The sequence below is a fragment of the Rhinatrema bivittatum genome, chromosome 4, assembly GCF_901001135.1.
Source record: "Rhinatrema bivittatum chromosome 4, aRhiBiv1.1, whole genome shotgun sequence".
NCBI lineage: Eukaryota > Metazoa > Chordata > Amphibia > Gymnophiona > Rhinatrematidae > Rhinatrema > Rhinatrema bivittatum.
Genome location: NC_042618.1, coordinates 172,878,426 through 172,898,367, shown reverse-complemented (window position 1 = coordinate 172,898,367; position 19,942 = coordinate 172,878,426). Strand labels below are relative to the sequence as shown.

The following is a 19,942-nucleotide window of genomic DNA, read 5'->3' as shown; positions in this document are numbered from 1 at the left end:
TTGGCGGGTGAGACCCTCATCTTTCGGTAAGAGTGCCTCATGCAAGTTTGGTGATTTTTTGGGGTGGAAAACAGCAGAGTCTTGGGTTTTGCAATCCTTTTTTTTTTCCTGTCTCTGTGATAACCAGGGAGGGGGGGCTTCATGAGAGCCTGAGCACTCTCTCTTTTGATTATGCAGAGCGAGGAGCTTCATTAAGAAAATGTCTTGATGGGGGGGGCGCAGTGGTGCAGAGGGCCTGGGCTGGATTCCCGGGCTGCGTCCTCTGGCTAGGGCTGGGGATGCTGTGGAGGCAGAGGTGGAGGAAGTCTCAGGCGTTTTGGCAGTAGTAGTGACACCTCCTGGCAAGATTTAAGGGCCATGAATTCCAGAAAGAGAACCTGGATTGATGGATGGTCCAAGCCAAGGACTGTTGCCTAGGTGAGCCGGGAGGGGGATACAAAATAGAGGGGGGGGGGGGGGAACCTTGGGTAGTCATGAATGAAGGCTCATGTTCCCAATGAGCTGGGAGCCCCCCCCCCCCCAAAAAAAAACAAAACACAGCGGGACCTAAAAATAAATAAATAAAAGAAGTGCCTTGACAGCACACTTCTTACTGGGATAAGAGGAGGGGGCGGTTCCATTTATTAAATTCTGCCTGCATTCCTGCTGCTGTGTGTGCAAGGTGGGTGCCCGGGGTTGTCTCCTGGAATGGCTTTAGCAGAAAGGAGGGGCCCTTTGTTTCTCTTCTCATCTGATTACTGTTAGCAAACAGACTCCAAGTTGCTAAGGTCTGTCCTGAGAGCAGGCAGTTAAGAGGAGGGATCCTGCAGGGAGGGCGGTGCCCAGGAAAGACCGTGGCCCGTGTCTGTCCCCAGTCACGTGTCCTCTGTCTCGTCAGTGCTCTCTGCTTCCGTGCCAGCACAGTTCTGGGCCGGTGCCACCTCTGACCGTGGCATCGCTGGCTGATCACTCATGTGGCTGACAGTAGTGGGGGAGGGGAGAGAGGCTCAGGCCAGTAGTTTACCCTTCCGTGTCCTCCTGAGGTGCCCACAGCCTTTTCCAAGCCACTGATCCAGATCTGCAGGATGAATTGTGCATGCGTGGGAGGAGGGGGTTGAATGGTTTTATGCATACAGTACAAACTGAACAATGTCATTACATAGTACAGAGGCAAAAAAGATTGTGAAGCCTCTGTACTATGTAATGACCGAGTCTTTTATTAGAGATGATTGTTGCTAGCTATCATAATGCCACTGACCATGTGTGTATATTAGCCTTTAATTCATAAAACAATGTGGTCTGTGGGTTTGTGTGTCTCTTGGGAATGTAGAAGCCTCTTATGTCATAAAAATGTCATCTCTTTAGCAGTCTGGATGAGAGAGACAGCGAGGTAGGCCCCCCCCCCCCCTCTGGGACCCTATGTGTGTGTGTGAATGAGAAGATACTGCACCCCTGTCACAGGACAGCCGGCAAGCATGAGGTGGTCATGGTGCATTACCATTTCAACCCAAGCTCTGCTCCCTAGAACCAACACTCCCACCTCACTGTTATATGTGAAGAGACAATGGGGATGCCCTTGACCGCAAGCCGAGGGGAACGGGAAGAAGGATCCAAGGCTTCCCAAGGCGCATAGTATGTCACTGCGCATCGAGTTCAATAGGAAAGTAAAAGAGAAGCACTGTACTGCAAAGCAGCTTTCTCCCGGGTCTTATTGTGATCCAGCGGGGCGGAGGAAGGAGGCCGAGAGAGAGAACCACGCTCGGTGATCATCTTACTAATGCGCAGCCTTTGTAAACCACAAGAGCCATTCACCTGGCTCGTGACACCTCCAAGTCTTTCTGTGGCAGAGCGCTAATTAACTGAAGAGCTGGGATCACACACACAGAGGGTGAGATGACATGGGCAGCAGGAGCTCCAGTGACACTCACTAACCGGATACACGGGAAGGTCCTCAAGGAAGATCTCTGCTGGAACAAACTGTCCTGGCGAGACCGTAGTCTCTGGTGGCACCAGGGCAGAAGGTGCTGGAAGGCTGTGTTTGAACCCTGCTGGGAAGTAAGCAGCAGATGACAATTGGTGTCCCTACTCGTCCTGTGAGAATGTCCCTTACCGAACTAGCTGCAGTAAAGCCCTGATCTGACCTTGGTGTGCGCCGAATGCAAAGCTTTTTCACACGTAGGGGGGAAGGGATGCCACAAATAAAAAAAACGTTTTTACAAAGAAAGTTATTTCCACACAAGCAGTTTACCCTTTTCTTGTTTCCAGCACCTTTCGCCAACTTTTCATTGCCTGCTGCATTTATAGACCCTGGGAGCCCCCCCCCCCCCCCCCCCCGAGTGTCCAGTGCAATGAGGTGCGTGCAGCAGAGCGCACAGCTGTACCCGTAGGTGTGAGCGCATTTTATGAGCATAAACTTTACTGCCGATATGTGCGTATAACTCCCCCCTCCACCCCCTCCCCCCCCCAGACACACACAGTGCAAAAAGGTGCTATGGCTTAATTCACATTTTCTTAGCGCTGAAAATTTTGGGCCTGGTCTGAGTTTACTCCAAGTTTCCAGCGCTTGTTAAGCCGCTCTACAGCTACATGGCCTCCATCACCATGGCCATCCAGAATGCCCCCCCCCCCCCCCCCCCCCCAAAAAAAAAGATCACCGTGAACAGTGTCTACTCCTTCTACCAGGAGCCCCCGAAGCTGCCGCTCATCACCAAGGTGGAGACCCTCAACCTCGGCCCTGTGCAGGGAAGCCCTGGGAGCGCAGCCTCCACCCCTTCTAAGAGCAGCATCCCAGGGTCCTCCCTGCCCCATGGCTACTCTTAGACTCATCCCCCTCCCTCTACAGCCAGGCTCGCGCCCAAAGTGCCCATACACCTTTAAAAACGTGCATTCAGCCTGTACCGAGCTCGCATTTTAACTGGTTTTGCCCACATTTTAACTCCTGATGCATTAGCATAATGCTAGCTTCCTGCACCTGAGTTAGGAAACTCTGTGCTGGATTTCAGCAAAACAGTTTTAACACTCGGCTTTGTGCGTCGGCCTCAGCATTAGCAGCTCCTCAATAGAGAGCAGAGCAGCGTGAGTCCTTTGGGGGCAGGGGAGATGGGCCAGGTGCAGGCAGTTTGGAGGGGACGCTCCTAGCAATGGTAGAACGCGCTCTATGTCTGGACCGCACACTGGGGTCCCTCCCTATCTTGACGGCGTCCAGGAGCAACCCACAGGTGAAGGCTCGGGCTCCCCGTGTTCATGCCTAGTGTCGCAGATCCTGGCCTCCCGCAGTTGACGCTTTGACCCGGGGCAGCGCCTGGGCAGGCTCTTTGCACTTCCCTGCCTTTGGGCAGGCTTGAAAGCATCTCCGGTCACTGGGAGCACAAACTCCCACTGACTCTCCTGCTTGCTCAGGCAGGCGCTGAGTCTCCCGAGCGGTGAACTCTTGTTATTTCTTATCATATGACGCTGCCATGGCAACGCTAATTGTACACAAGGTACGCTGGGGGATAGCATGTCCATCCCAGGTCCCTGGAGCACCTGGTGGGTTACCGCCGCTGGCTGCTCACCTGTGACGGGGGCCGATGGCTGATAGGGGCTCTCCTCGCACTGCGGAGCTGCCAGGCAGCTGGAAGTCAGCTCCTGTGTCTGGGCCTGTGCAGCAGATGGCAGAACAACAAGCTAAGGAACTGGTCATTTAATTTAGGTGTGAAGGGTGACCCTTATCCTTCGAGGTGAACTCTTTCTGCATTAATTAACCAGAATGAGCCAAGACACTTTTTGCGTCTTCTCCAATTAAAACCAAAGCGCTTCTAGATTTTACATTCATTTAAAAAAATTTTGCTTCGATATTAAAAAAAAAAAATCAAAAAAAAATCATATAATTCTTTGCTGATGAATATCTAAGATCATTCCAATCCAGTGCGTTACTACTAGGAGAGCATGTGCGGGTGGGGGAGTGTGGAGGGGAGCTTGCACTGCTGCCCGTTCTGTGGTGGGACAGTTTGTGGAGGTGGAGGAGGGAGTGTGATTGCTACTGAGATTTCCTCTCACAGAAGGGATGGGCTGTGGAGGTCTGACAGGTTGGCCACTACAGAAACAGAGAATCTGACAGCAGGATAAAGGCCACAATGCCCATCCACTCCTCCCAATTTACTTCCTCCTGCAATGCCAGAGACAGCTGATCTCTGGCTTTCCCTTCAAGCCTTTGTGACTAGGGATCCTCTGTGCTTGTCCCACACCTTCTCGATTTCTGACACTTCCACCATCTCTACTGCGAGGCTATGCTAATTATCCACCACCCTTTCCATGGAGAAGCATTTAACATTACTCCTTAGTCCTGCCTCCTTGGAGCCTCATAACAGTGACCTTGTGTTCTAGAGCTTCCTTTCCACTGAAAAAAAAAAAGGTTTGCTACTTGTGGCTTTGAGGTTTTTAAATGTATCTAATCTATCATATTGCCTATTGTTCTCTCTCGTGTCGCGACACACCACTGTGTTGCCAAGCGCCGGCAGGTGTGTTGCGGCTCCCGGTGTCCCACTGCCCCACTTGTGCTTCCCTTCTCCCCAGGGGCGGATTGGCCGATCAGGGGATTGATCATCCCCTGGTGGGCCAATGCAGTTGGTAGCGGAGTGATGCTGTGTGCCGCCGCCGGAGGCCAGGCCGGCGGTGGCTGAAGAGAGGAGATACGCTACGTGCCGTCACCGGAGGCCAAAGCTGGCGGCAGCTGAAGAGTGGAGAGATCCTGCGTGCTGCTGCTGGAGGTCAGGCCGGTGGTGGATGAAAAGCAGAGAGAAGCTGCGTGCCGCCACCAGAGACCAGGCCAGCAGCAGCTGAAGAGTGGAGGCCAGGCTTATTGGGCCAAACAATGAGAAGAGGCTCCATGTGAGAGAGGAAACCTGCTTGTATATGTATGTGAGGCAGCTTTTGTGTGTATGTGTGTGTGTGTGTGTGTGTGTGTGTGTGAGTGTGTGTGAGTGGCAGATTTATGTGTGTGTGTTAGAATAGGTGCCTGGGTGCATGAGTGGCAGTTTGTGTGTGTGTGAGGTAGAATGTGTGCCTGGATGTATGAGTGAGTACTTGTGTGTGTGGTAGAATGAGTGCATGAGTGGCAGCACTGTGTGTGTGTGGTAGAATGGGAGCAAGAGCATTTGTGTGTGATTGAGAGCTTGTATGTAAGTGAGAGAGCATGTGTGTGATTAAGAGAGAGACTGGCTGGAGGTGATGTGTTTCTGTAAGAAAGAGAGAGAGAGACTGGTCAGGAAGATGACTGGTGTGTGTGTGAGAGACAGAGTGGTTAGGGAGGTGATTGGTGTATGTGTGAGAAACGTAGACTGGTCAGGGAGGTGATTGGTGTGTGAGAGAGACAGATACTGGTCAGGGAGGTGACTTGCCTCAGGTACAAAACTTAGATTGTAAGCCCTCTAGGGATAGGGAAATACCTACAGTACCTGAATGTAAAACCGATGTGATATCTCAGATCGAATGTCGGTATATAAAAATAACAAATAAATAAATAAAAAAATAAAATGGTGTGTGTGTGTGAGAGACAGAGACTGGTCAGGGAGGTGTGTGTGTGTGGAGAGAGACTGGTCGAGGAGGTGACTGGTGTCTGTGTGTATGAGACAGACTGGTCAGCAAGGTGACTGTGTGTGTGAGGAAGAGAGACTGGTTAGGGAGGTTACAGATGTGTGTGAGACAGAGACTGTGTGTGAGTGACTGGTTGAGGGCCTTAAGGAAGAGGCCCATGAGGACAGAGCTTCAGCAGCCACTGCTGCTTCTGGTGTGTGCTTTTGACCTACAAGGGAAAGGAGTAGGAGAGTTGCTGGAGAGGGTAAGTAAAGGTGGCTTAAAGTTTATTTTTCATGATTGACTGCCATTTTAATAATTGGGTAATATGTGATGTCTGCTGTTTTGAAATATTTTATTGATATTTGGACATTTTTTAATAATTTGTATGAGTTTTAATTGTTGGATGTTATTCTGTTCATCAGCTGTTTTGTAACATTTATTAGGAGGGAGGGATAGTCAATTGTTTTATGAGTTGTTTTTATTTGAATGGTTCTAATTTGTTTTATTTTTTAGTCTAGGAAGTTGATTTTATTATATTTATTGTGTATTATTATTATTTATTGTTGTGAACTGTTACTGTGGAACCCGAGTGACAGTATACAAAAAAAAACAATAAATAAATAAATAAAAATTTCTGTATGGGGATCTATAGCAGTTTGTCTTGTTCTGTTTTCCTTATAGGAGGTGTATTAGTGTTTAGGGCCTGGTTTAATATTTGTAGTGCTGCCTTTTTATTGGTAGGGTTGTTACTGTTTGAGTGTGTTCCATAATACAGGTGTAAGTTTGTGCAGATTAGTTTGTGTGCATTATTGCAGATCCTGGGATTATGTTAGGTGCTATATTTCTCTTTCCATTTCTCCAGGTTTGCACTGCATGCAGAGTGGCTTTTTTGGTTTTCCATTCCAGTTTCTGTCTCCATATTTATAATGTGTGGTCTTTCTGTACTTGGTGAAGGTCAGTTCTGAGTGTGACCGAGATGAGGTATTTTACTAGTATGTAGGCATTTACATCAATCTTATTTGTTGTGTTTTCTCAATAGGATATGCATTAGTGGTAAATTACTGTCTTTTCATAAGGAGGGCTATTTTGCCTGGTAGTAAAAGGAGTTTGTTTTGCTTTTACTGAGATGTCATCAGAACCAGAATATCTTTTTTTGTATGGTGAGTTGTATGGGTAATGCCCTAGTTCTGCTCTGCACCCATTGTTGGGGGTCAAGGGGATTCCTGAAGATGCAGAATGTATATTTACATTTAGCCCCATGATGGTCACATGTTCAGTGTGTCAGGCATGTGAGAACCATCTGTCAGTTGTGTTTTGGTCGAAAAAAGGTTGAGAAGCACTATTCTAGGGTAATATATATTTAGGTCCTTAAGTCTACATCCTGCATCATTTAAGGTTAAGCTAGGATACACCCTGCATCATTTTGCTAGCCTTTCTCTGGACTGCATCCAGTCTGTCTATGTACTTTCAGAGGTATGGCCTCCAGAACTGGAGACAATATTCCTGGTAGGGTCTCACCAGCACCCTGTACAGAGGCATTCTCATCTCCTTTTTCACCTGGTTTCTCCCTGTATACCCCAACATCCCTCTGGTTCTGGCCATCATCCTGTTGCACTTTTTTTGCTACCTTGAGATCATCAGACAGTAATCACCCCCTAGGTCTCTCTCCTGGTAAGTGCACATCAGTACCTCATACCTATCACCCACCCCTTGAACTTCCGCACCCCCAAATGCATAATTGTGCTCTTTTTTTCTTTGCATGGCAATGCACTGCCAAAGCTTTGACCACTCATTATGTTTTCTTAGATCACGTCTTTCTATCTACACCCTCAGGGGTGTCTACATAAAGACAAACCCCTCTGCAATATCGTTCACAAAGACTCTGAATAGCACTGGCACCCTGAGGCACTCCACCTGTCACCCTTTTTTATCTGCTGTCATATTCATCTCCATTTCTCTCCATCGTCTGTCTATTGCTTAATCAGTTTTTAGTTCAGTACTTTGGATTCTTGCAGATGGTGGTTCTAATGGACCCTATGGAAGATCCAGATGATATTTTGCGAGCCAACCGTTCCCGGGAGAAGTCCTTCATGTTTGACGCAGCTTTTGATTACACAGCGACCCAGGTGAGGAAGCGAGCAAGGATTTGCAATCTGTTTGGATGGAGATGAGAGCAAGTAGCCACGGATCCAGGCCTGATTTTACCCCCAGCACACGTAGTCCCAGTGCCTCTAAGGAAGACAGGAACTTTCTGTCCATAGATGTTATGGGATAAACCCAAGACTGGGTCCATCCTGTTGCTAATGACCTGGGGGCTGTCTGGGGATCCTGGCTCTGGGATGCCTTGTTCCCCCTCCTCAGATGCACGGCAACAGTGAGTTCACCTGCTGATCATGACATTTCCTGTTTGTTTAAGTAGTGTTGCTTTTATTGTGTCATTGCAAAAGATGATTACCTCTGCAGTGTAAAAATCAATAATTTGCCTTATTTCCAGCCATTGAGAGCAATTCAATTCATGTTGCAGTGCCTTTGCATTCCAATTACCAAGACACAATCAGAGCTGTAAGATTACTTCTGTTATCCACTGAAGCAAGCTTTAAATAAATGCTAGCTTGTAATAACAATTTAGTCGATAAGATCTAGGGAGCAGAGACCAGGGCTTTTTTGTACAGGTCTGAGTACTCTTGCTACTTTGTCTAATTAGTTCTGTGGGGCTACTCTAGTGGCTCAGTAGTAAGTGCTGGCATTACTGTACAGAGGGGTTCAATCCCCGGTCTGCTCTTCTGCTCCCCCAGGGTCTACTAGGGCTGGGGATGCTGCGGAGACAGTGTTCACAGCCCTGGGGAAGAAAGCCCCAATTGTCGAGGGACTAATGGCAGGATATAAGGCCCATGATTGCAGAGTACTGTTGCATGGTTCTTGACCAAGGACGACTGCTGTAATGACGGGGGCTAAGTGAGTCAGGAGAGGATATAGAATACTACAGGTTGGAGTGAGAGAGATGTAGTCCTATATATGTCTGGATACTTGTGCCAGACCAGTTAGAATGTGAGTGAGAGGCTCATCTGCTCAGTTTTGTAACACCGTGGTTCTCTATTTGTGTGCCATCAGCTCTCTTAAAGGTAAAGGTGTTATATAGCCAAGAGGCAGGGCCTGCAGAGCAGCACTGGGACATGCTGAGTGCTCCCTCGTGGCCTTGTATGCCAACGGCACATTAATTAACATTTCTAGGAAAGCTTTGCCTCTGGGACGTATCTCTGGTCTCTTTGTTATTGTGAAGGATCAGGTATTTGCTGCAAGTCTGAGGATGCAGACAATAGAGCACCAAACTCTGCTCACTGGGGATCCCACTGAAATGCCATGAAAAGAATTATTTCAGGCTACAGTGACTATGGCACAGCATCCTCACATCTTCTGATGGGGACGTACCTCTAGAATATTTTGCCTGTTTTCATTGGTGACCCCCACCTTCTTTGGTGCTAAAGGTGTTTGTGAGCCTTGTGGTGGGATTGGTCAGCAGGTCATCCTGTCACCTCTCACCCAACCTCTGAGATTAATTACTGATGAAAGTGTGATTAATTACTGATGAAAGGGGTGGACAACACCTTGCTAACACAACCCACCTGTCTAGGATCCATTACTGCTCTCCACCTGGCCCTTCTAAGACTGAACTGCATTGGGAGTGAAATTTCAGCCCTGGATTTGCATAAATTCCATGCAGTAATGGCTTGTGTCATGTATAAGTAATAACTGTGGAGTGTGCTCTGTGACTCAGACATGTACTTCTGGAGGTTTTCACATGAAATCTCATTCTTGATGTCTCTGCATTTCTTACTGTCATGTGTATGTATGTGTCTTTCTCTATCCCTCTCTCTCTCTGTCCCACTCATTCTCTGTTTTGTCTGTAACACGTTCCTCTTTACTACCTCTTTCTTTTGCTGTCTCTCTCACTCTCACTCCACCTGTAACCCTTCCTTTTTCTCTCCTTCTCTCTGTGGAATCCCTGATCTGCAGAAGGAAGAGATGTGATCATGGGCAGGGGGGTGTCTCCGCTGGTGACTTATGCAAGCTCATCCTCCAGTGATCACAATTACAGCAGTGCTGCTCTTTTACCTTTTGTCTCAGAGTTCAGCAAACCATTGGGGCTTATTTTGTCTTTTTAAATATTCACTTGCCAAAGATTTTATAAATGTACAGAGATGTTAATAAGGTAGGGGCCAGCTCCAGGTGGTGCTCTGGGTACTGCTGGAACATCCCAATACGAGGTCTCCTTCCTGTGTCACCTCTTCCGTCTCTCAGACCTGTGGCAGCTGAGAGGAGAGAAGAGGTTAAAGAGGTGCTGCAGAAGGGTAGAAGAGAGGCAGTTGTGATACTCAAGCAAGCACAACACCCACCGAGCTGGCACCTGCCAGGTTCTCTTGAGATTCTGTTGCTATCTGATGCAGTCCAACACAGTGGAAGGTGGAGATGTGGCAATGCTGCAAGGCATTATTACACCTGGATGATGAGGGGTGAGGGTGGGATCATTGAGCAGGAGGTTATTATGTCTCCAGGTAGCAATATCATTAAACATCCAAATGTCACAACCATTTCAAAGGACACCAGAGACCTTGAGGCATCGCTGTCAATGAACCAATGGAATGTTCACATGTTCTGGGGAAGAAGCTAGCATAAATTATTTCTGTGATGACTGCTATATTTTATTTTTCCAGTGAAGAAAAATAAGGTTAAGAACTCATCTTCCCCATCAGTACCATCTAGTGTCCACAGAGAAGCATGACACCCTGTTTCCCCTGGTGCCCCTTATGTAGGATCTTAGACAAAATGATGGCTTTAAACAGAACCAGAATGACGAATAAACCCCAAGAGGGTTAAGAAGTGCATTTTATTGCTGTTCAGCACCAGGGTCTGGACAGCTCCTGCGATAGACAAGACGGATGGAGGGCCATATTGAAATGAACAGTGCTTTGCAAACTTTTGAAACACATTAAAATAAGATATTTCACACAACAAAGCAGATGAGTATTTTAACCTCCAACTTTCACTATGGCCTTGTGGATTTCATACTTGTGAAAAGGGAATATCATTTACAATTGGGATTGGAATCTTATAAAAACAGAATTTAATGACAGATAAGGACTGAGATGCTCACCTACTCTGCCCAATTTCTGTCAGGTTGGTGGCCCCTGCAGCACACTCACATGGGTATTGTATCTCAATACTGGTTTAATTAATAACAGTGACAAAATAATACTTCCTGATTTATGCACTACAGGTAAACCTAACAGGTAACTCACAGTTCAGGTAAGGCTTACCTGCAGTCCAGCTATTCAGTCTAGGATATTTCACAGTAGGTTCTCTTCATAGACATCACACAAACACAACTGGAGACAAGAATTCTACTTACAAATGTAGCACAAGAGTTCCAGACTGAGCATCACAGCATAATATTAATACAGATTAGGAGAAGGGCAACCAAAATGATAAAGGGGATGGAACAGCTCCCCTATGAGGAAAGGCTGAAGAGGTTAGGGCTGTTCAGCTTGGAGAAGAGACGGCTGAGGGGGGATATGATAGAGGTCTTTAAGATCATGAGAGGTCTTGAACGAGTAGATGTGACTCGGTTATTTACACTTCGAATAATAGAAGGACTAGGGGGGCATTCCATGAAGTTAGCAAGTAACACATTTAAGACTAATCGGAGAAAATTCTTTTTCACTCAACGCACAATAAAGCTCTGGAATTTGTTGCCAGAGGATGTGGTTAGTGCAGTTAGTGTAGCTGGGTTCAAAAAAGGTTTGGATAAGTTCTTGGAGGAGAAGTCCATTAATGGCTATTAATCAGTTATACTTAGGGAAAAGCCACTGCTATTAATTGCATCAGTAGCATGTGTTTGGGTACTTGCCCGGTTCTTGTGGCCTGGTTTTTGGCCTCTGTTGGAAACAGGATGCTGGGCTTGATGGACCCTTGGTCTGTCCCAGCATGGCAATTTCTTATGTTCTTATGTTCTTATCCTATTTATTTTCCATCTTTTGGCACTTCTGAGTGAATTACATTCAGGTAATGTAGGGCTCACAATCTTAAGTTTGAACCTAAGGAAATGAAAGGTGAAGTGGCTTTGCCCAAAGTCAGAACAAACAGCATTGAGGTTTGAATTCTGACTTTCCTGGTTTTCAGCCCCAATGTTTAACCACGGGGTGGCACTGGGTGGCACCTCAACTCCATGGGCTGGACTCTGGGATCCCAAATCTTCCTTTGGCCTCCTAACCATCTAAATGCTGGGAACACTAGAAAGGTATTCCAGCACTCCCGTTGAACCCCCTGAGAACCGGGGGGGGGGGGGGGGCATACAGCAGGCTATCTGCACTCTGAAGCTGGCTTTCTCTATGCCTAAGACAGCCTCCAACCAGGCAGACCCTAGTTCAATGTCAGCAATGCCACCTCCCCCTCCTCCTCCCCCCCCTAACAATTTAATTCCTGGTGTAGTGCCATAAACCAAGTTTATCTCTGGATTTTGAACTAAGGATCCTCTGTGCTTATTCCAGGCTTTCTTCAGTTCTGTTACTTTTTTTTTCCTGTCGCCGTCATCTCCCCTTGAGAACATTCCATGCATTCTTTCTGTGAAGAAATGTTTTCTGATCTTGCTCATGAGGCTCCCTTGGAACATCATGAGGCTCCCTTGGAACATCATACTATGACCTCTTGTTCGAGAAAGGTTCATCAAGCCCAGTATCCCATCTCCAACAATGGCCAATCCAGGTCACAAGTACCTAGCAGGATCCCAAAAGGTTGATAAATTCCAGGCTGCTTATCTCAGAAATAAGCATTGGCTTTGTTTCCCTGGAAAAAAATGTGCTTCTTGTGCATTTATACCTTTGAGGTATTTGAATGTCTCTATTGGTATACCCTTGTCTCTTTTCCCCTCTAAGGTATACATATTTAGGTTCTTAAGTTTCATATCATATGGCTTTTGATGTAGATCTAGCAACATCTGATTGCTTTTCTTTGCCCTGCCTCCAACCTGTCTATATTTTTTTCAAAGATATGGCTTTTAGAATTGGACACATATTCTAAGAAAGGTATCACCAATGACCCAAGATCTCTCTCCCAGTTAGTGCACATAAGTATCTCAACCCAACTCCTCACCTCATTGTGTACCACCCACTTGGAGTTTTACATTCCAAATGCTCAATTTTGTACTTCTTTGCACTTAATGTTAACTGCCATGTAGTCAACCACTCCTTGAGCTTTCTTCGATCACTTCTCTTTCTGTCTACTCCCTCAGAGGCGTCCACTCTGTTGCATATTTCACTGTCATCCAATGAAAGGCAGACTTTTCCTTCTAAGCCCTCTGCTATATTGTTTTTAAAGACTGAATAGAACCAGCCCCTAGGACTGAGCCATTAGGCACTCCACTCATCACCCTTCTCTCCTCAGAGTGAACTACTTTCAATTTAAATATCAGTGACTCTTTAAAAACACACTTAAACCTTGTTTATGTTCCATTCAATACATTTCAAGTTTTTTTTCATTTATGGTTAAATTTCATTCTGTTTCACTAGCCAAAAAAAAATAGCACACATCCAAATGTGGAAGTCAGAATTATAATCAGATGCCAACCAAAGCTGGTTTAAGAGTATTCAGTGCCCTAAGCAAACCTTTGCTCATGCACACCCCTCATTCATCTTGCCTCTTGATAGCAGCTCCAGCACAGCAAGCCCTCCTACCAGCAGCAGTGTCTCCAGCACTGTGCTCCCTCCTACCAGCAGCAGTGTCTCCAGCACTGTGCACCTTCCTACCAGCAGCAGTGTCTCCAGCACAGTGCTCCCTCCTACCAGCAGCAGTGTCTCCAGCACTGTGGCTCCCTCCTACCAGCAGCAGTGTCTCCAGCACTGTGCTCCCTCCCACCAGCAGCAGTGTCTCCAGCACTGTGGCTCCCTCCTACCAGCAGCAGTGTCTCCAGCACTGTGCTCCCTCCCACCAGCAGCAGTGTCTCCAGCACTGTGGCTCCCTCCTACCAGCAGCAGTGTCTCCAGCACTGTGGCTCCCTCCTACCAGCAGCAGTGTCTCCAGCACAGTGCTCCCTCCTACCAGCAGCAGTGTCTCCAGCACTGTGGCTCCCTCCTACCAGCAGCAGTGTCTCCAGCACTGTGGCTCCCTCCTACCAGCAGCAGTGTCTCCAGCACAGTGCTCCCTCCTACCAGCAGCAGTGTCTCCAGCACTGTGCTCCCTCCTACCAGCAGCAGTGTTTCCAGCACTGTGGCTCCCTCCTACCAGCAGCAGTGTCTCCAGCACTGTGCTCCCTCCCACCAGCAGCAGTGTCTCCAGCACTGTGCTCCTTCCTACCAGCAGCAGTGTCTCCAGCACTGTGGCTCCCTCCTACCAGCAGCAGTGTCTCCAGCACTGTGCTCCCTCCTACCAGCAGCAGTGTCTCCAGCACAGTGCTCCCTCCTACCAGCAGCAGTGTCTCCAGCACTGTGCTCCCTCCTACCAGCAGGAGTGTCTCCAGCACTGTGCTCCCTCCTACCAGCAGGAGTGTCTCCAGCACTGTGGTTCCCTCCTACCAGCAGCAGTGTCTCCAGCACAGTGCTCCCTCCTACCAGCAGCAGTGTCTCCAGCACTGTGGCTCCCTCCTACCAGCAGCAGTGTCTCCAGCACAGTGCTCCCTCCTACCAGCAGCAGTGTCTCCAGCACTGTGCTCCCTCCTACCAGCAGCAGTGTTTCCAGCACTGTGGTTCCCTCCTACCAGCAGCAGTGTCTCCAGCACAGTGCTCCCTTCTTTGGTACAGCACCTCTCTAGCTGGATCTTGTCATCCCCAAAATTTTGGTGCTCTGGGCAACTGCTAAGTTTTCCTAATGGAAGCACCGGTCTTTATGCGAAAAAAAAAAGTACAGGTTAGTTCCTTTTCTTTCCTTCTGTTTGAGAGGTAGTGAGAATGTTCATTTGACCCTGAAGGGACCGTTGTGAATTAATTCCCGCTTCTCTCCTGTGCTGGGGAGTTTTCAGTCCCCCCTCTCCCCTTCTTCATGATGTGCCGTTGGGTTTCTGTCCTTCCTTGTCTTCTGTGCAGCATGTTAGATTTGTTTGCTGCTGTTAATAAACTCCCATGAGGTTTAGAGAGGACATTAGTGAAAGGCGGATTCTGCAAACTGATTATAATATTTACCTGTCAGTCAGTCAGTCAATGGCTCTTGCAGAGTAACAGAGTGTTTTGTAGGGTTCACAGGAACATGGTTGGGACACCACAGTAGATAGTGATACAGATGAAGGGGGCATAAAATAATTGTTTCAGCCTGATCGGCTGACATGAGGCGCAAGTTAAAAGTAAGAAACCAGGAGGTGGGAGCCACATAGCAGCCTCACACCGGCGGCCACCTACCTGTGTGTACCATTGGCAGAAAGGGACCTATGGCACTGATAGACCATCTTGGTGTAAACTGTGCATGAGTTCCCCACAGCGCATTGTACAGGAAGTCGGTAATGCTCTGCCTTGCGAGTTAGGATTGATCTGGCCCTCCACTTTAATTGACCTTTCAAAACTGCAATCCATCACCATTTCCTGCCCAGTGTAGCTAGTTGCAAATACGACTCCTCTCTCAGATGTGCCTATAACCGGCTCTTTACAGGGAACTCAGGAGGTCAGGACCATAAAACCAAAAGAGGCATTTCTCTCTGCCTGACCCCACCTCCATACTCTTTCCCCATTGCAGATGCAAACACAGAAACATCGAAGATGTGGAAAGGAAAGGTCCATTTGGTCCACCCAGACTGCCCATTAATAGGGGCCAATTTCAAAATCCATTTACCCATGTATATGGCTACTTATATGGGTAACAGGGCTATCTGAAAATTGCCCAGCTGTATGTGCTGCAAGGTGTGTACTGTTACCCCATATTCCCAATGAGGCATTCCTGGGCAGGGTTAAAACAGGGGAGGCAATAATGCGTGAAGTTTTGCTTTTTGAAAGCTACACATTTTGGCCAGAAAATAAGTCTTCACAGACATTTTCTTTAGGCAGTTTTCAAAGGGAAAATATATGCATACTTCCCCTGTGAGAACCGGTGCAAAATCCACGGCTAAAAGTGCCTAGGGGACTTTGCACCTGCCCACATTGTTTTGAAACTTGCCTTCTAATTAACTTGGCAAAAGTAATTCTGCGGTGTTCTTTGGCTTGTAGGAAGTGGTGTATCGTTTCACAACCAAGGGTCTGATTGAAGGAGTCATTTCTGGCTACAATGCCACAGTCTTTGCCTATGGCCCCACAGGTGAGTCAAGATGTCTCATGTTTTTGACATTTATCTTTGTCCACTTGTGTTTTCTTCAGTGTTGAGCTTGTTGACGTCCATTAATTCTGCCCATACTATCATTATCTTGAAGACCCTCTAGCTATCTATATTAGCTTGGTACATCTGCTCCACATACTTAACTCTTATGTCAGCTGTGTTCACTGGTACTTAATCCGTCGCTGGATATCCCTGCAAAGTTAGCCAGCTATGTTTATCTGGCTAACTTTGCTAGTCAGATAGCGGCTGAATATGGATCTCAAGGTGTTTGGAATATATCACAGAAGAGCTTGTAGAGTTCCTCTACTGAAGCACAGACACCACTGACTTTGGGAGAGAACAAAGGATCATCCACTGACATTAGAAGCCAGAAAGTGGATGGCTGCATATTTGTTTTTAAGAATATTGTTATGCATGATCTACTATATAAGGTTTTGCTTTTAGAAACAGCATCCATTTAAAAGTCTGGTTCTTTTAAAAATATTTTTAAATATGGCATTTTGATGGTAGAAGCCTGGCTCCTAACATTTCATCATGCATGATCTTCCTGCAGTGACAGCTCCGTCAAGTACTAAGCAGTCTTGATGGTAGGGATCTCACAGGATCACAGCCTCGCTCGCGCTGCTCTCCTTGGCAGTTTGATTTCTTGGCAATTTAATTTAACATTTATATGCTGCACGTTCCAGACCCAAAGATATGCTCACAAACCAAAGATCTGGTCAAAGGACCTTTGGGGGTTGAAGACCATCAAAGACAGATGGAAAAGTGGCAGATTTCATGCAGGTAGTAACAAGCTCAGCGTGGGTACTGGGGATATGCCACATGAGGGGAAAAATAAGTCTTTCAGCCAAAAATAACCTGCAATTATCCCATTACTTTTCTCAATCAACTGCCTACCTTCGCCCCTAGTTTCTACAGAAACTGTCCACACACAATTCTACAGGATTGGTCTCCAGTGTCTAGGCCTTAAATTAAAAATGGTTTGTTTCTCGTAAAGGTCTCCTAGTCTGCAGCTGCCACCTAGGGGACAACTTTTCTCTGAGGCTGGATAGAAAGGATAATGAAAGCTTTTCCATCTACAGTTGTGCCCCACCACATCCTGTGCACAGAATGAAAAAAAGAGACATAGGCTAGACAGGGTAAAGGCTAAGGATCAAATCAGCAAAACAGATTTTATCCTAGATGCATGGTGTGACCCATGTTTTGGTGGGAGACTTTTTATGATTTTCAACTTTTATCCTAGTGCAGTATGGGAACTGTAGTTCTGCTTCTTCCACCTGCAGTCAGCACTAAAAGTACCATAATGCACCAGGAAAGGATGCCAAAACTCAGGACTGGCCCAACACCTCCCTCCAGGAATTGGGCCACATCATACCCCTGTTGTGCTCAGTGCTAGCACAAACCTGTAATTTTGAAAACGTCACTATAACTCCTTTTGCCTCTACTCCTTTTGCCCCTACCCTATCCCTCCAAATAAAAGCCACTCTATTATTGGTAGTGCTACCACCCAAAAATGTTTAGATGATGATAAGATTCTTCCTTTTCTCCCATGGAAGCTGCCATGTAGCAAGCTATCATGTGCATATGACTTCCCGCCCTGGTGGTGGCTGCATAGCTGCTTCTCAAGTCCTGTACTGTACTTGTCTAAAAGCAGCTTGAGTAAGAATCCTCTCCTCCTCCTCAGCCTCTCCTTTCTTACTTTAGCATGTCTTTTACCCTGCACCCCCATCCCCGAGCTTCTTGCCTGGCTCCTCCCCCTCAGTCTCTTCAGGCTTTCCTTGCTGTTTACAGAGTTCCTCACAGTGTTGCTGCAGCTTCCGTGCTCTTCCATTCTTACAGCATTTGTGAAGTTACAGTATGTTGGGCAAGTCACAGCATTAACCCAACCTCCAACATTATTTTTAAAACCAAAACTCAGATAACTGAAAAAAAAAAAAAAAATAGACCGTCATGCACAGATCTGTTCATTGCATGCAATGTTCGCTTGTGAAATAGCTCCCCACCATAATCCAATGTCTCAAAAAACTCATGTATTTTTTTAAAGAATTTTTTTACTAATCTTTATGTCACTGTGTTTAAACAACGCCTCTTGTAAATAATCATCCAAAGTGCACCAGTGCCCGATGCAGATCCTTTGAAAAGCCTGCCTCAGGCTTTGTTGTCACTAAGCTTCGGTTTGTATTGCTGTTTCACAAGCGAACATTTCATTCAATGAATAGATCCATATTTGATGGTCTCTTTTTTTTTTTCAATTAACCATAGCTTTGGTTTAAAAAATAATGTTTAGCTTGGATTGACGTTGTGACTTATGTTGGTTCCTTCTTCCATTGGTCTGTGTTGCACCATTCCATCCCTAAGTGGTGTTATTGTTCATTGTGTGCCATACTGTTCCCGTGACACTCTGCTTCTTGCCTGATCCATAGGCTGTGGGAAGACATACACCATGCTGGGGACGGATTACGAACCTGGAATCTATGTGCGCACCCTCAATGATCTCTTCAGAGCCATCGAGGAGACCAGCGATGACATGGAGTATGAGGTCTCCATGTCTTATCTGGAGGTGGGTGCTACTCGGTTTCTCTCCAGGAGGGAGGTGTAGGTGCTGTATACGTGAATGTAATGGGCACTCGCTGTGTGTTTCGCATGCAGGGTGTGTATTTATTGACATGTTCAGTGATGCAAATTTCTTCATGGCAGTTTTGTGTAGGTGGATTTGTATGTGTTCTGTTCAGTTCACATATCTTTGAGTTGTTTGTGCATGTATAGGCACTATGGGGCAGAGTTTTAAAAAGTATGCGAGCATGTACTTTTGTTCGCGCACCTGGCGCAAACAAGAGTATGCTGGATTTTAATAGATACGCGCGTAGCTGCGCGTATCTTTTAAAATCCGAGGTCGGCGCGCGCAAGGCTGCGCAAAATCGGCAGCCTGCCTCTGTTCCCTCCAAGGCCGCTCCAAAATTGGAGCGGCCTCGGAGGGAACTTTCTTTCCAGTGCCCCCCACCTTCCCTTTCCTTCCCCTAACTAATTCCCCCCCCTACCTTTATTTCAAAAGTTACACCTGCCCGAGGCCGGCGTAACTTGCGCGTGCGGGCTGGCTGCCGGCGCGCCATGTTCCGGGGGCTGGTCTGGAGGCCGTGGCCACGCTCCCTGGAACGCCCCCGATGACGCGCCGGCTGCTGCCGCGCCCCTAGAACGCCTCCGATGACGCGCTGGCCACGACACACCCCCCGACATGCACCCAACACGCCCCCTCCAGGAAAGCTCCAGGGCTTACACACGTCCCAGAGCTTGCGCGCACCGCCGAGCCTATGCAACATAGGCTCGGCGCGCACAGGGGGTGGAAGGGGCAGCTTTTTGGGGTTACGCGCGTATCTTACGCATGTATCCCTTTGAAAATCTGCCCCTATATTTTTCTGTGCACATATGGTATATCTAAGGGGCTGTGATATATGTGTACAGAAGTGAATGTGTGACCTATATAAATGCGAAAGTGAGATGAGAACAGGAGCTTCTGTAAGTGTGACGCACGCCTTGCCACTTGGCATCTTCCCTTCCTGCCGCTCTCTAATGTTCTTACTTCTTTGAATTCTTGATAACCTTTGCCCTACCCGGTGCCTCCCTGGCATGTGTTATACAGCAGATAATCACCTTAGGAACAGATACTCTCATGCATGCTGCTCAAGCAAGCCAAGATAATATTTACCCATGTAACAAGGTATGGAGAGTAAACAGCTAACCAGGCAAGAGCTGGCTACAGAAGGAAGAGACAAGAGGCAGAATGGGAGCTGGGACCTGCCCTACCCGGCTTGAGAAGGGGAGGTCTTCTGGGCAGCCTCAGACTCCCAAGTGCCTCGTTCTGCTTCTTACAGAATCAGCAGTGTCACAGGAGTATGTTTAGGGCTTGAGCTGAGGAAGAACCAGAGGGAGCTTGGCAACTCCAACAAAATCAACGTCATTGTGATAGATGCCTAAAAAACAGAGGATAGACCCTTCTGCACCAAATGCAATCTGCTTTTGAGGTATCACAAAAGGCAGAATATTAATTTGAAAGCAATACTTCCTGGGGCCACCCTTACAAATTACTCACAGCCATCAGAGTGATTATTTAGCATGGCCTGATCCG

The 19,942-nt window shown here is 47.2% G+C and overlaps 1 protein-coding gene across 3 annotated transcripts in view; it reads left to right on the top strand.

Moving 5' to 3' along the window:
• KIF19 (kinesin family member 19) overlaps positions 1 to 19,942 on the top strand; it is a 63,421-nt gene that overhangs the window by 24,378 nt on the left and 19,101 nt on the right. For all 3 annotated transcript variants that reach the window (XM_029599241.1, XM_029599240.1, XM_029599239.1), the window contains exons 3-5: positions 7,551 to 7,661; positions 15,714 to 15,801; positions 18,243 to 18,379. In XM_029599241.1, the coding sequence (XP_029455101.1) occupies positions 7,551 to 7,661; positions 15,714 to 15,801; positions 18,243 to 18,379 (336 nt within the window). The remainder of the gene's footprint in view (positions 1 to 7,550; positions 7,662 to 15,713; positions 15,802 to 18,242; positions 18,380 to 19,942) is intronic.